This window comes from Natator depressus, chromosome 3, assembly GCF_965152275.1.
Source record: "Natator depressus isolate rNatDep1 chromosome 3, rNatDep2.hap1, whole genome shotgun sequence".
Lineage (NCBI taxonomy): Eukaryota > Metazoa > Chordata > Testudines > Cheloniidae > Natator > Natator depressus.
The window spans coordinates 167,174,190-167,187,141 of NC_134236.1; the positions used below are offsets into that span (position 1 = coordinate 167,174,190).

Genomic DNA, 12,952 nt, shown 5'->3' on the forward strand with positions numbered 1-12,952 from the left:
TCTTGATCAGGTCTGGCTCCAGATGCTCTTGATATGGCTGCAGCCATTCATGTTTTGCCTTTTTCACAGATATAAACAAACAATGGCTAGGGTCTTTTAAAAGTTCCAGTTTTAGTTTTACAAACTTGTGGTTATCTATGTCCTACCAAGAGTGTAATATGATTACTGCATTATTTAAATGGAAATGACTCTTAGGCAAATCTAAGATCACAAAGTGGGCAAAAACTGTACTTAAATAACAGAAGGTGATCATTTGCATTTCAAAAAATTATCTGTCTTGCTTTCTCCTCACTTTGACCAAAACATGTTGATTCACAGGTGTGTGTGTGTGTGTGTGTGTGTTTCTTTTTCAAACGTATTTATAGAGCAGAATAATGGCCCCCCTGCTAGCTTGGCATTTGCTCAAGTTTCTGTCCTTGTAAATTGAATCTGTTACTGGAATTTTTCCCCCCTCAAAATACCAAGGCACATTAACCAAGAGATAAAAAAGTTACTCTGCTGATATTATAAAGCATGGGGAGAGGGTGGATAATAGGCTGTGTGTTGGGGGGGGCGTTGTTGTTTTTTGAACAAATATGCGATAAGAGTTCTCAGGGGGCACTGAGAGCAAAGGACTTTAAACAGAAGTGAATCATTGTCATCATGATCTGGTGACAACTTTACATTTTATTCAAACATCAGCAGCTTAGCACATTTTAAGACTATTTAGAAAACAAAAAATAATGTAAAAAGGGGATTGTAAGAAAACATTATGCATTTCAGAGTTAATGCAGTGAAAATTCTCATCTGTGGCCTTATAATTTGTTAGTTAAACACATTTGTTATTTATAGTTCATTAATCTTGGCCAAAAACAAATCCACATTTTTTACTCTTAATGGTGCTGAGTTTATGAGGAATGAATTATAAGTCATCGTCATTTCCCTTATAGTTCAAAGAAAGAAAAACTGACTTATCATGGGTGGACAGCAAAGATTTGGGTTGGCTATTAATCAAAGTATAATATAGGCACTACTTTTAAGTATCTGCAGATAGCTTTGTTATTGCGTTATTTATTTCAGCCTGAACTTTATTAAAGTAGATCTACCAAGGAGCTAAGGGACTTTCCACTTTTAACCGTAAAGCTTGAAAGTACAGTTCTTGTTATGCAAATAATTACAACAAAGCTCTTCTCCACTCTGTAGATCTTATCTAAAGTAAGCCAAAGGAAGGTGCCAGCCAGTCAACAGCATAAATCCATTAATGGTACAATGCCACCTGCTGGTCAACTGTAAGAAATGTACCTTCTTGCAAAAGATTTCTCTCTTCTCAAAGAGGCTTTTAATGTATGCAAGATATAAAATTATATTGCTATTTTACAGAAAGTTGACCATGTTGTCACAAGGATATCCTGGGGAACTTTTTAAATCTTTGTTTTTTTCCATTTTCTCGCTGCTTTACCATTAGTAAGGAGTTTTTCCTTTTATTATATATATATATATAAAGGGCAGGAAAACAATATATTTTATACATACACAGTCACATTTCATCTCAGCTCTTGATGGGTTTTAGTGAGAGTGACAATTGCTTGTTTTTCATACTCTAAAGGCTGTGATGGCTGTTTCTATAATAGTGTTGGTTATTTTATTAAAAAAATAGATACTGTTCTATACTCTGGTATTCAATACCCAGTTTTTAGAGTGATTTCTTAGGCCTTGATCCTGCAATGACCTCCACATGGAGGGACTTCTGCCCCTATAATGAGCCCCACTGAAGAGAGACTTTAATACTAAAATGCCATTTTCTTAAGCCATTCCAGTGAGTAGATTCTGGTATGCTAGTACATTGGTAAACAAAGAGCTTCTTACAACCAAAAAGGTTAGTAGCGATTGGACGTTTAACATAGTGAATGCCGGTGAAAATGAGGTAGGATCCGAGGCTAAAATAGGGAAAGAACAAGTTAAAAATTACTTAGAAAAGTTAGAGGTCTTTAAGTCACCAGGGCCTGATGAAATACATCCTAGAATACTCAAGCTGACTGAGGAGATATCTGAGCCATTAGCAATTATCTTCGAAAAGTCATGGAAGATGGGAGAGATTATGGAGGACTAGAAAATGGGAAGTATAGTACCAATGTATAAAAAGGGGAATAACGACAACCTGGGGAATTACAGACCAGTCAGCTTAACTTCAGTACCCGGAAAGATAATGGAGCAAATAATTAAGCAATCAATTTGCAAACACCTAGAAGATAATAAGGTGATAAGTAACAATCAGCATGGATTTGTCAAGAACAAATCCTGTCAAACCAAGCTAGTAGCTTTCTTTGACAGGGTAACAAGTCTTGTGGATGCGGGGAGGGAGAGAGCAGTAGATGTGGTATATTTTAACTTCAGTAAAGCTTTTGTTACTGTCTCACATGACCATCTCAAACAAACTAAGGAAATACAACCTAGATGGAGCTTCTATAAAATGGGTGCATAACTAGTTGGAAAACCATTCGTAGAAAGTAGTTATCAGTGGTTCACAGTCAAGCTGGAAGGGCATACCGAGTGGGGTCCCACAGGGATCAGTTCTGGGTCAGGTTCTGTACAATATCTTCATCAATTATTTAGATAATGGCATAGAGAGTATACTGATAAAGTTTGTGGATGATACCAAGCCGGGAGTGCTTTGGCGAATAGGATTAAAATTTACAATGATCAGAACAAACTGGAGAAATGGTCTGAAGGAAATAGGATGAAATTCAATAAGGACAAATGCAAAGTATTCCCACTTAGGAAGGAACAATCAATCAGTTGCACACGTACAAAATGGGAAATGACTGCCAAGGAAGGAGTACTGCGGAAAGGAATCTGGGGGTCCTAATGGATCACAAGCTAAATATGAGTCAACAGTGTAACACCGTTGCAAAAAAAGCAAACATCATGCTGGGATGTATTAGCAGGAGTGTTGTAAGCAAGACACAAGAAGTAATTATGCTCTACTCCATGCTGATTAGGCCTCAGCCGGTGTATTGTGTCCCATTCTGGGCATCACATTTCAGGAAAGATGTGGACAAATTGGAGAAAATCCAGAGAAGAGCAACAAAAATGATTAAAGGTCTAGAAAACATGACCTACGAGGGAAGATTGAAAAAATTTGGTTTGTTTAGTCTAGAGAAGAGGAGAGTGAGGGGGGACATGATAACAGTTTTCAAATACATAAAAGGTTGTTACAAGGAGGCGAGAGAAAAGTTGTTCTCTTTAACCTCTGAAGATAGGACAAGAAACAATGGGCTTAAATTGCAGCAAGGGTGATTTAGGTTGAACATTAGGAAAAATTTCCTAACTGTCAGGGTAATTGAGCACTGGAATAAATTGACTAGGGAGGTTGTGGAATCTCCGTCATTAGAGATTTTTAAGAGCAAGTTAGAAAAACACCTGTCAGGGATGGTCTAGATAATACTTAGTTCTTCCATGAGTGAAGGGGACTGAACTAGAAGACCTCTTGAGGTCCCTTCCAGTCCTATACTTCTATGATTCTATGACTATTATGAAAGACCCACACAGTCAGGGAAATTGGCTGACTATAAATGTGGAAATAATCAAAGTAAACCTACTGAATCAACAGAGATTCTCTCTCTCATCTCTTTCAGTTCTAGCAATCTCCGGTGTTACTTGTAACCACAGGAGTTGAAATATTTTTTAGACTTTTTACATAGTCTGATTTTAAGTTGATGATATCCTGTTACATGTTAAACTTTCAGATCAATTTTCTGCCATTTCTGTTGATGAAACCGTGTCCAAAATTAATACAAATAAAGAACTGCATCTCAAGAATAAGTAAATTTGTATAGTATCTATAACAACAGAATCTTGAGGTCAATGTTTTAATATAAGATCTCTCTGTAGAATGCAATGTGTAACTGAAGCAAGTAACTTAAAAGAACAGTTTCTCACAATGTAGTGGAGTACAAAGAGTATTTTAAAATAGACTATCCTAAGAAGCGGGGAATATGCTGTCCTGATAGAGCAGAGACATGGGTCCTCAACAGAATGATGATCGCTCAAGCACCATCTATCTCCCCATAATCTTGGAGTGTTCCTGGACCTGAAGGACGTAGACTGAAATTAGCTGTCTAATGATGAGCAAGTGGCTTGGAGCATGATTAAAAAGTGGGAGCTCTAAGGACCAAGTCTGAACTGCGTGACATTGGTTATTTCTAGGTACAACTATGAGACTGCTACTCAAAATAAAATGTTCCTCCACTCAAAGCAACGCTCTCTTGTTAAGTTACTGAAAACATTTACAATATATGCAGTATTAATTTCCAAAACAATACATTAATGCATTGTTACATTTTGCACAGAAAATATTAATATTCAGGAAGTGTGGAAGCTAAGAATCCTACAGCAACATTAACTCAGTCAACTTGCACATATATAATATTTACACATGAAGACCCCTAGCCTGTAACTGGAGAGATATGTGCAGACACATACTTGCACCCGTGCAGTGTTCCAGTGAGGCTCCACGAATGCAAAGGTCTGCCCACACTGATCCAAATTGCAGGACTGGAGGCTTAGCCAAAAAAACTCCAGATCGGTACTACCAACGTGCACTGAAGCAGAGTTAATGATGGTGCAGGAAGCCTTAACTCTTGCATTTTGTGATTTTTAAATGTTATTCCAACTGCTTGGTCAACACTACATTACTGCAGGGTGGGGTTGGTTGTTTAGAGCTTACAGGGGCAGAGAAGGCCTCCAATAGTGTAGTCATTAAAATGGATACAGTTACGATTTGAAGTTCACACCTCATTAAGGCAATATCATGGGAAAGGATGAGCTTCCATCTTTGCTACCACTACTGTTCTGTTGAAGAAAGCTTCCTGCAAGGCTGGGCTACCAAGGCAGCGGCACATTGTTTGCACTGTGATGGATGCACCTTGGCAACAGAAAGATAGGGTTTTTTTCACCTTTAAAAAGTGATAGAAATTGCTTGAACTCTAAAATGAGGGGATCTGTAGCAGTGGCGCCAGTTCAGATATTTCTTGCTGGGACAAATTCCACTCCTGCTCCCCCCAGCAGGGACCTCACTTGTCCTTTCCCTGCACAGACCCCAGGTCTCCCTCAGCCTGAGGGGGTATGTCTTCAGAAAGGGTATGTTAAACGCCTGTGGCTAACCCATGTCAGCTGACTTGAGCTTGCCAGGCTTAGGCCGCAGGGCTGTAAAATTGTGGTGCAGATATTTGGGTTCAGGTGGGAGCTCTGGGATCCTTCCCCTACTTGTGGTCCTAGAGCTCAAGCCCCAGCCCAAACCCAAATATTTACACTGCAATTTTACAGCCCCACGGCCCAAGCCCTGTGAGCCAGAGTCAGCAGACACGGACCAGCTGCAGGTGTTTAACTGCAGCGTAGACATACTCAGAGTCTCCCTTCTCTCTTAGCCATACAGTGCATGAGCCAGTGCCGCCAAGAGCCAAGTTCTCGGCTGACTCCCCTGCACTCTGCCCCATAGGAACAGGCTCCTTATGTGCCCTCTCACAACACCATCTGGCCTGACTGCCCCTCCATCTGGATGGAGGAGCAGCCAGGCCAAATTTGAGTAGCAATGTGACTCCGTGCACCCGGTCGCAATGCCACTCACTGAAATTTGGCCCAGCCATCACTCAGTCTGGCCGGGTCAAATTTCAGCGGCATTGGAACCATGCAGCCAAACCAATGTTCCAGGCTACTCTGGCAGTAGCCAGACTGATTTAGCACAAGACCAGTGCTTAAAAGTGCTCAGGAAAGCCCCCCGCCCCAGCTCCGTGGCCTATGGAACTTTGACCAAGTGCAAAAACCTTCGGAGGAGGCATTTGCCCCCTCTCACAGCGACCCCAATTGGCACCAGAGATCTGGAGGTTTTCCTGTTCCTGAGGTTAAGGTAGTGAGGTGTTTTGTGTTGTCTGAAAACATAAAGAAGTATCTGGCTGTGATTCAGAGACATTCATAATCTTCCTCCTGTAAACTGGCCCAGCAGCACCTTCAGTGCAAGTCAGGTTGGGCAGAGACAAAGTGCAATGTCACAGTGGGGGGTCCGAATTCAAGTTTTAGCAGCTGCCAATGGACCATATTCTACTGTCTATTCACACTGTGTAGCCCCTTACTCCATTTGATTTTAAGGGGACTAACTCACAGAATGAAGTGGTGCTCAATTCTAAGTTCTGAAGCCATCTTTTAAATTGTTTATAACCTATTATTCAACCAATCTTTATCAAGCGTGGTCACTGACTATGTACATGCCTTAGTTATGGACCACCTGCATGCCAAGTTTCAAAGTTCAACCTGTGTGTGAATTCAGCAGGAAGTGTACAGGGCATTCTAAATTTTAAAGCAAAGAAGTTTTCCTCTTCACAAAGAGTCAAACAGTTGAATAGATTTTGCTCAAACTTCCCAAACAATTCATCTGTGGACAGAACTCACAAATGAAAAATCTCAGCCACTAAAGTAATTTGAAGTTTTTGTTGTATGTTTCTAAGCTAGTTTATAACCTCTTGTTTTCAAAATTTTATAAGTGAAACTATTTAGCCATCTCATTTTTGCCAGGCATTACCACTTGACCACTACATAAAATTAGCAGTTTTCAGGTTGAAGAACAGCATTTACCAGAAAAGCTAAGATGCACATTTTATCCCATTGGGTTTAATAGAAATGGTTCTAAGAAAACATACCTATCTCTAAATTATTTCCAGTTTTGCTCATCATAGGTGCCTCACATATTTGTATGTTTATTACACTTGTATATTTAAAGCTGTTGCAAGATTTATGTTTCTCTTATTATTGTACATTTGTTAAGTCTGTATTTTTAAAATCTTTTTGTGGCATCTTCAGTCTGAACTGCTCTTTTTTCTTTAATTGCTCTTTTCAGGGATCAGGCATGCCCTCACTGAAACTGGAAATATCCTAAGGAAAACAAAATGTTTCCTAAAAAACAAGAAGTTCAGTGCAGTAACCTTTTATAGAGGAGCTACATAACATATTAAACTACAGGTCAGTTGAACAGTGGTATAGTTACCAGCTCTCTCAGATTCTATGATAGTCGGAAAAAATCCTAATCAGATATTGCATGAACTTGAGGTCCCAAAGAGAAGTATGTTATATAGGCTCCATGAGAAAATGGAAACTGCTAATCTGTTTTCCAAGTGAAACATTTTAGGTGATTGCTCTAACCTGGGGCACAGTACATTCTCTCCATGGCATCGTTGTCACAGGAATCTTCAACCTCACTCCACCTGCTAAAATACGTTAGCTGAATGTGTCCTAAAAACAAAACGACAGGAGAAATCAAAACATTTTTCCCTTCCATTTTCTACAGAAGTGAACTGTAATTACTCCTTTTGTAGCTAAAAACAGTATCATTAAGAATAATGGCATCATTAAGTACTAGAAGCTATTACTGGGGGTGAATTTGCTGCACTGATAATGAAGCTCTAGACAGGAAATGAAGATACTAATTACAAGATAAAACGCCTACCCAGTTAATTGGAAGCAACAGCGAATAAAAAGAAATGCATTTGCAAAAGTTCCTGACCTCTATCATTCAATAAGATGTTGTTTGGGTTCAAATCGCGGCACACAATTCCTTCTCTATGTAAAGCATCAAGGGCTACAACCATTTCAGCTGCCCATCTTTGAATGCAACCCTCTGGGATGTAAAATCTGGAGGTTAGTGCTAGTCTTTTGTCAAGGTCCTGAAAAATTTGATGTATCTCCTTCTCTCCTTCTAGTGCTATTTCACTCTTGCCCTCCACTGCTGACTCTTTGCTTTCAGCTTTTGGTAAGACAGCAGGGTTTGTTTTCTCTTTACCAAAGTCTTCCGTTTGATCAGAAAATAGCAACACTGCTTGATTTCTTACAATGCCTCCATCTAAACTATATTCTTTAGCACCTGAAAGTGGGTTAGAAATAAATAAGAAATTTTCTTCTGTGCTTGTTGCATTTAATGATGAGGAAGAAATTACTCCGAGTCCTTGAAACTGAGCCACATCTTCTGAACTAGCCAGGTCAATGTCAGATGTAAATAGTGTCCTGACAATTTCCTGAGTGACATCATGTTGTCCTTCTGATTCCTTGCTAGAAGGATGGCCCAATTCTGGCACCACATGATTTAACTTTTGATCAGGTGCTTTGCATTGCTCTGTACTATTATTTAATTGTAAGACATCAGGGGTTTCTAACAGTTTGCTTTCCAAGATGTTTACATTAATCTTTGTAAACTTTTTTGGCCTAACCACCGGTGCTTCTTCCAGTTTCTCAGATACACCAGGTAAATTTATCAGAAGATCGGGCCTTCCTTCATCAGCACTACTTACATCATCAAAAGCAGCATCCTTAAAAGAAATTACCGGCACAGAGTCATTGGAACCCCGGCTTATTGTGTCCTGGGCTCTAAAGCCCACCTTTCTTTCCATTGTTTCAAGGCTCCTGTCATAATCGGGTGCAGAAAAAAATGGCTTTAAAGATTCTGATTTTAAGCTATACAATTTATCTCCAAAATCAAGCCCCAGAAGTTCACTGGTGCTGTCTTTACTGTCTATTCTGAAGAATTCCATAGGGCTGTGCTTGGATTTACTTAATGAGTCTGATATCCTAGTAGGACTAAGTACTTCCGGGTCAGCATCTTCAGTGAAAAACTTTAGCTCCCGAGAGGTGATCTGAGAGCTGAGGCTATCATTGCCAACTAAAGTATGTGCCTGTAAGCATCCTAACTCTTTGGTTTTAAGATCTTCTCCCTCTGGTTTCAGCACAGGTTCCTCATTTAAAGAGCCAGGATCAATTTTTTCTTGCCCATATTCATTGCATAATGTTAAATAACTAGTAGTGCATTCTTCTTCTGAACTTGACCCAGAATCTGTCCATTTGGGAGAACCTTCTTGGCCATCTTCCTGGTTACTACTCTCATCTTGAGAACTTGGTGTAAGGCTGCTCTTCAGAGGTATAACTCTCAGCATGTTCCCCCCATTGCTTCCTTTGGAGTCAACACTACTGCTGATTTCTGTAGGGCTAGGGGTTGGCAGCTGCAGGTGAATTTTAGTAGAACTTTTGAGTTCATGGATTTCAAAGCTTTCTTCAGGGCTTCTGTTTAAGAATTTACTGATGTAAGACCACAGTCTGCCTCCTACGAAGGAAGAAAAAGAAAAATCACAATTTAACTCAGAACTAAAACACTGTTTCATTATGAGATATAAAATACACAAGTCACCAGGGCAAATTACTTCCTTATGCCAATTAGAGGAGGTTAGAACTGCTATTTCAATAGAGAATAGCTAGAGGGACCCTGTCGACTTAACTCATAGTTCAAACAAATTTATTAATACATTCATGTTAGTAGCAGCATCTTAGATTATTAAAATAGAAAGAATGTTTAAAATCCTACAGAATGGTCTCTAACCAAGTTGTTCCAGGATTACAACTGCTCTCCCATTTCAGGACATATCAAGAATCAGCGAAAATAAGGTTCCCTGCAACCATTCTGCATTTCCTGAGATGCTTCTGAATCGCAGCTCCAATCTTCTATGTGACATCAGGGGAGGGAAAAAAGGAGGGATGGAATAAAGAAGGAATTATTACCAAGTTCTAGGTTTTCCCCTCTTCAATTTTGTGAGTATTAGTGCCTCTCTGCTCCCTATTAGTAGGATACAGATGTTTCTTTTCTTGCTTTTTGAAGGTATCTTATTAGTCTATTAAATCAGGATTGTTTCTCTCCCTGCCCTCCCAAGTTAAGATTTCTTCCCTAATACCTTGCTATATTATGCAATTTTTTTTTTGCTGGGGGCTGGGAGGAGGATTTTACTCAATACACTTCAGTAACAGATATCAGAATCTATGGCTAAAGAGGAAGGAATAAGACAGAGAATCTGTCTCCGTCCCAACCCAAGCCCAGTTCTCTCATCTCTGAAAAGTTCAAGAAAGTTACAGCACTAAATGTAACCACTGTATTGGCTGCAGTTAAACTTTGGAAATAATAAAATTGAAAATCTTGAAAATTCTATTAATGCTTGATGTAAACAATTACAGATCACGGGTACAAAGCAGGAGGTCGCACAAAATGAAATTAGAAGATAGTAGAATAATAGAAGATTAGCATTGGAAGAGACCTTAGGAGGTCATCTAGTCCAACCCCCTGCTTAAAGCAAGACCAATCCCAACTAAATCATCCCAGCCAGGGCTTTGTTAAGCCAGGCCTTAAAAAGCTCTAAGGTTGGAGATTCCACCACCTCCCTAGGTAACCCATTCCAGTGCTTCTCCACCCTCCTAGTGAAACAGTTTTTCCTAATATCCAGCCTAGACCTCCCCCACTGCAACTTGAGACTATTGCTCCTTGTTCTGTCATCTGCCACCACTGAGAACAGCCTAGCTCCATCCTCTTTGGAACCCCACTTCAGGTAGTTGAAGGCTGCTACTAAATCCCCTCCACACTCTTCTTTTCTGCAGACTAAATAAGACCAGCTCCCTCAGCCTCTCCTCATAAGTCATGTGCTCCAGCCCCCTAGTCATTTTCTTTGCCCTCTGATGGACTCTCTCCAATTTGTTCTATTGTGCTTGCTTGGTCCTAAGAACTTGACCTCAAGCAGGCAGAGAGATGTCCTAGAAAACTTTCAGGGGGGAAAAAAATGCGAATTCAAGAAGTTCCCTTTCAAAATAACAGAGTTTACTGAAATTCCTGAAAGTATGTGTGATTGAACAAGATCTTCAGTAGCTACAATGAAGCTAACTGTATCCAACAAAAAAAATATTAATAGAAAATTCTAACAGTTTGGAAACTGATAGTAAGGAGGACAATCTGGATCTATTCACATACATGCTCTCAACCAACAAGTTGTAAACAGGTGTCAGGGTGTCACCACCTTGACATTCCCATATAATTAAATGTGACGGTCCCAGCTACATGGGCAGGAAAACGTGGAGGGGGTCCTGATATAGAAACACTGAGAATCAATCATTGTTTATATCATAATTTTAGATCCTGATTTTAAGATGTTCATGGTTACCACGAATACTTGTCTGTATTTAAATGAGTCATATGGAATGTTATCTCATTTTATTGTATTACGTAAAAGTTTTAGAGTTGGTCAAATTTTGGGAGGGTTGCAAAAGTTTGATGCTTTGTCCACCATTTACCGCTCCCCCACACAAAGAATTCAAAACAAAAATGTTTTAAACAATTTGTTAAAACATATAGTTTCAAATTTTCAGTTCTGAGTTCCCCACTGCCACCATCTCTCTCTCTCTCACTTTAGCAGTAGCAGAGGAAAGTGGGGTTGGGGGACCACTCTCCCCTCTTTACCTGTCCCCTCACACTTTTTTTCCCACAACTGGAAAAAAAGACGGAGCAAAAGCGAAAGTGGGATTTTTATTCCACAATTCTGAATGAAAATTTCAAAAATAATTTATTTTTTGTTAACTTTTGTTGAAATCATGTTTTTTAAATGCTAAAAATTTGGCAAAATAATTTTGACCAGCTCATTCATTTACATATAATGGAAATGTTAAAGGTTTGCCTGTACCAATTAATACAACTTCATTTGACAACACTCCCCTAACCCATCCATAAATATAGACCCTGGAACTTCTTGCACATGAGTGGACTGTCATGGAGCTCCCAGATGAGAGCAGCAGTCCACTGACACTTAAGAGGTGGCAGAATGCGGGCTTAGCTTTCATATACCATCGAGGTCGGAAGAAACCCCCTGTCTAAGAGATGTCGTTGGGGCATAGGAGCTGTACTATCAGGGAACCAGAGGTGGCATGGGGACCCTGGGTATCCACATGCAGCATTTTGCCCACTCCTCTGGCTACAGAATCCACAAGTGCCAAGCCAGTCCCCATTCTCATGTCTTCCTGATTCCCTTCGGAAATATATCAAGGAAAATCAACAGTGGGATAAGGGAACTCTCAAGGAGTTTTTTATCCCCACATCCTCCTCCCTAGCTATTTCTGCTAGTAGGGTGACCCAGGGCATTATTGTTTCTTTATGTTTCACATACATTTGATCCTATCAACGTCAAAAAAGACACTCAAGTCACTATGTAACGGTTTAAAAAGAGAACAGCACATGCCGGTTTTAAAGGTTTTTATTTCTGATGCTTTTTAACAGAGAATCCAATTCCCTTAGTCCTAGTAGGCATCTAAAGATGGTCAGTAGGTCAGCTTCCAATTATTATACTTAAGATCAATGAAAATAATCAAATTTACACTATTATTCTGACACTAGTGAAAACAGTTTAATGGCCATACTGCCTACCCTTCAATAATTATTCCCAGTATAAACCTTCCTCTTTTTAAAAGCTTAAGAGAAAAAAGTTTATGATTCAATAATTACTTGTAGTAGGAAACGATGAAAAACTGTTGCTTATTGCTTTCTGATTTACAGTTAAGTGCAAATAAATGAAAAACCATTTGATTAATGTCCAAATTAATATATATAGCTGTTTATGTATAAGTATTTCAAGAGTGGCCTCCTGGTCAAGTGGAAATATGTAAATAAATGTTGTTCAATAATTTTGTTCAATACTGAAAAACAACAATTTTATTCCCTTCTGAAAATGCCCACTCCAGGGTCAAACAAGAGCAATATTTGTTTCTGGGTATATAATTATGTTTTTATGAGTGACACACAAATAATCTCCCCCTCCTCTCACCATGTGTTGGGTAAAATCAAGAAAACCCATTAGTAAGCCATGCTAATATTGTATCAGGAATCTATAAAAACTAAAATTACAGAAGTCAGTCCATGCAAGCAGGCTTCAGTCACTTTGTCAAATATTGTCTAACATACTAAATAACGGTAAAAAGTATCACTGCAAAACTGAACTTTATTCATCTTTAATAGAATCACAGGAAACTAGCATCAATGCCACCAAATTTCCTTTCTAATCTAATCTAATCTAATCTTTCTACCACAAGGTTGCCAGTCATTCTATACATTTTATAGTATAAATACATCAACACT

The 12,952-nt window shown here is 39.2% G+C and overlaps 1 protein-coding gene across 2 annotated transcripts in view; it reads right to left on the reverse strand.

Annotated features, from left to right (window-relative positions):
- RPS6KC1 (ribosomal protein S6 kinase C1) overlaps nucleotides 1-12,952 on the reverse strand; it is a 106,862-nt gene that overhangs the window by 12,247 nt on the left and 81,663 nt on the right. For both annotated transcript variants that reach the window (XM_074949272.1, XM_074949273.1), the window contains 2 exons: nucleotides 7,532-9,118; nucleotides 7,171-7,260 (listed from right to left, as the gene is read on the reverse strand). In XM_074949272.1, the coding sequence (XP_074805373.1) occupies nucleotides 7,171-7,260; nucleotides 7,532-9,118 (1,677 nt within the window). The remainder of the gene's footprint in view (nucleotides 1-7,170; nucleotides 7,261-7,531; nucleotides 9,119-12,952) is intronic.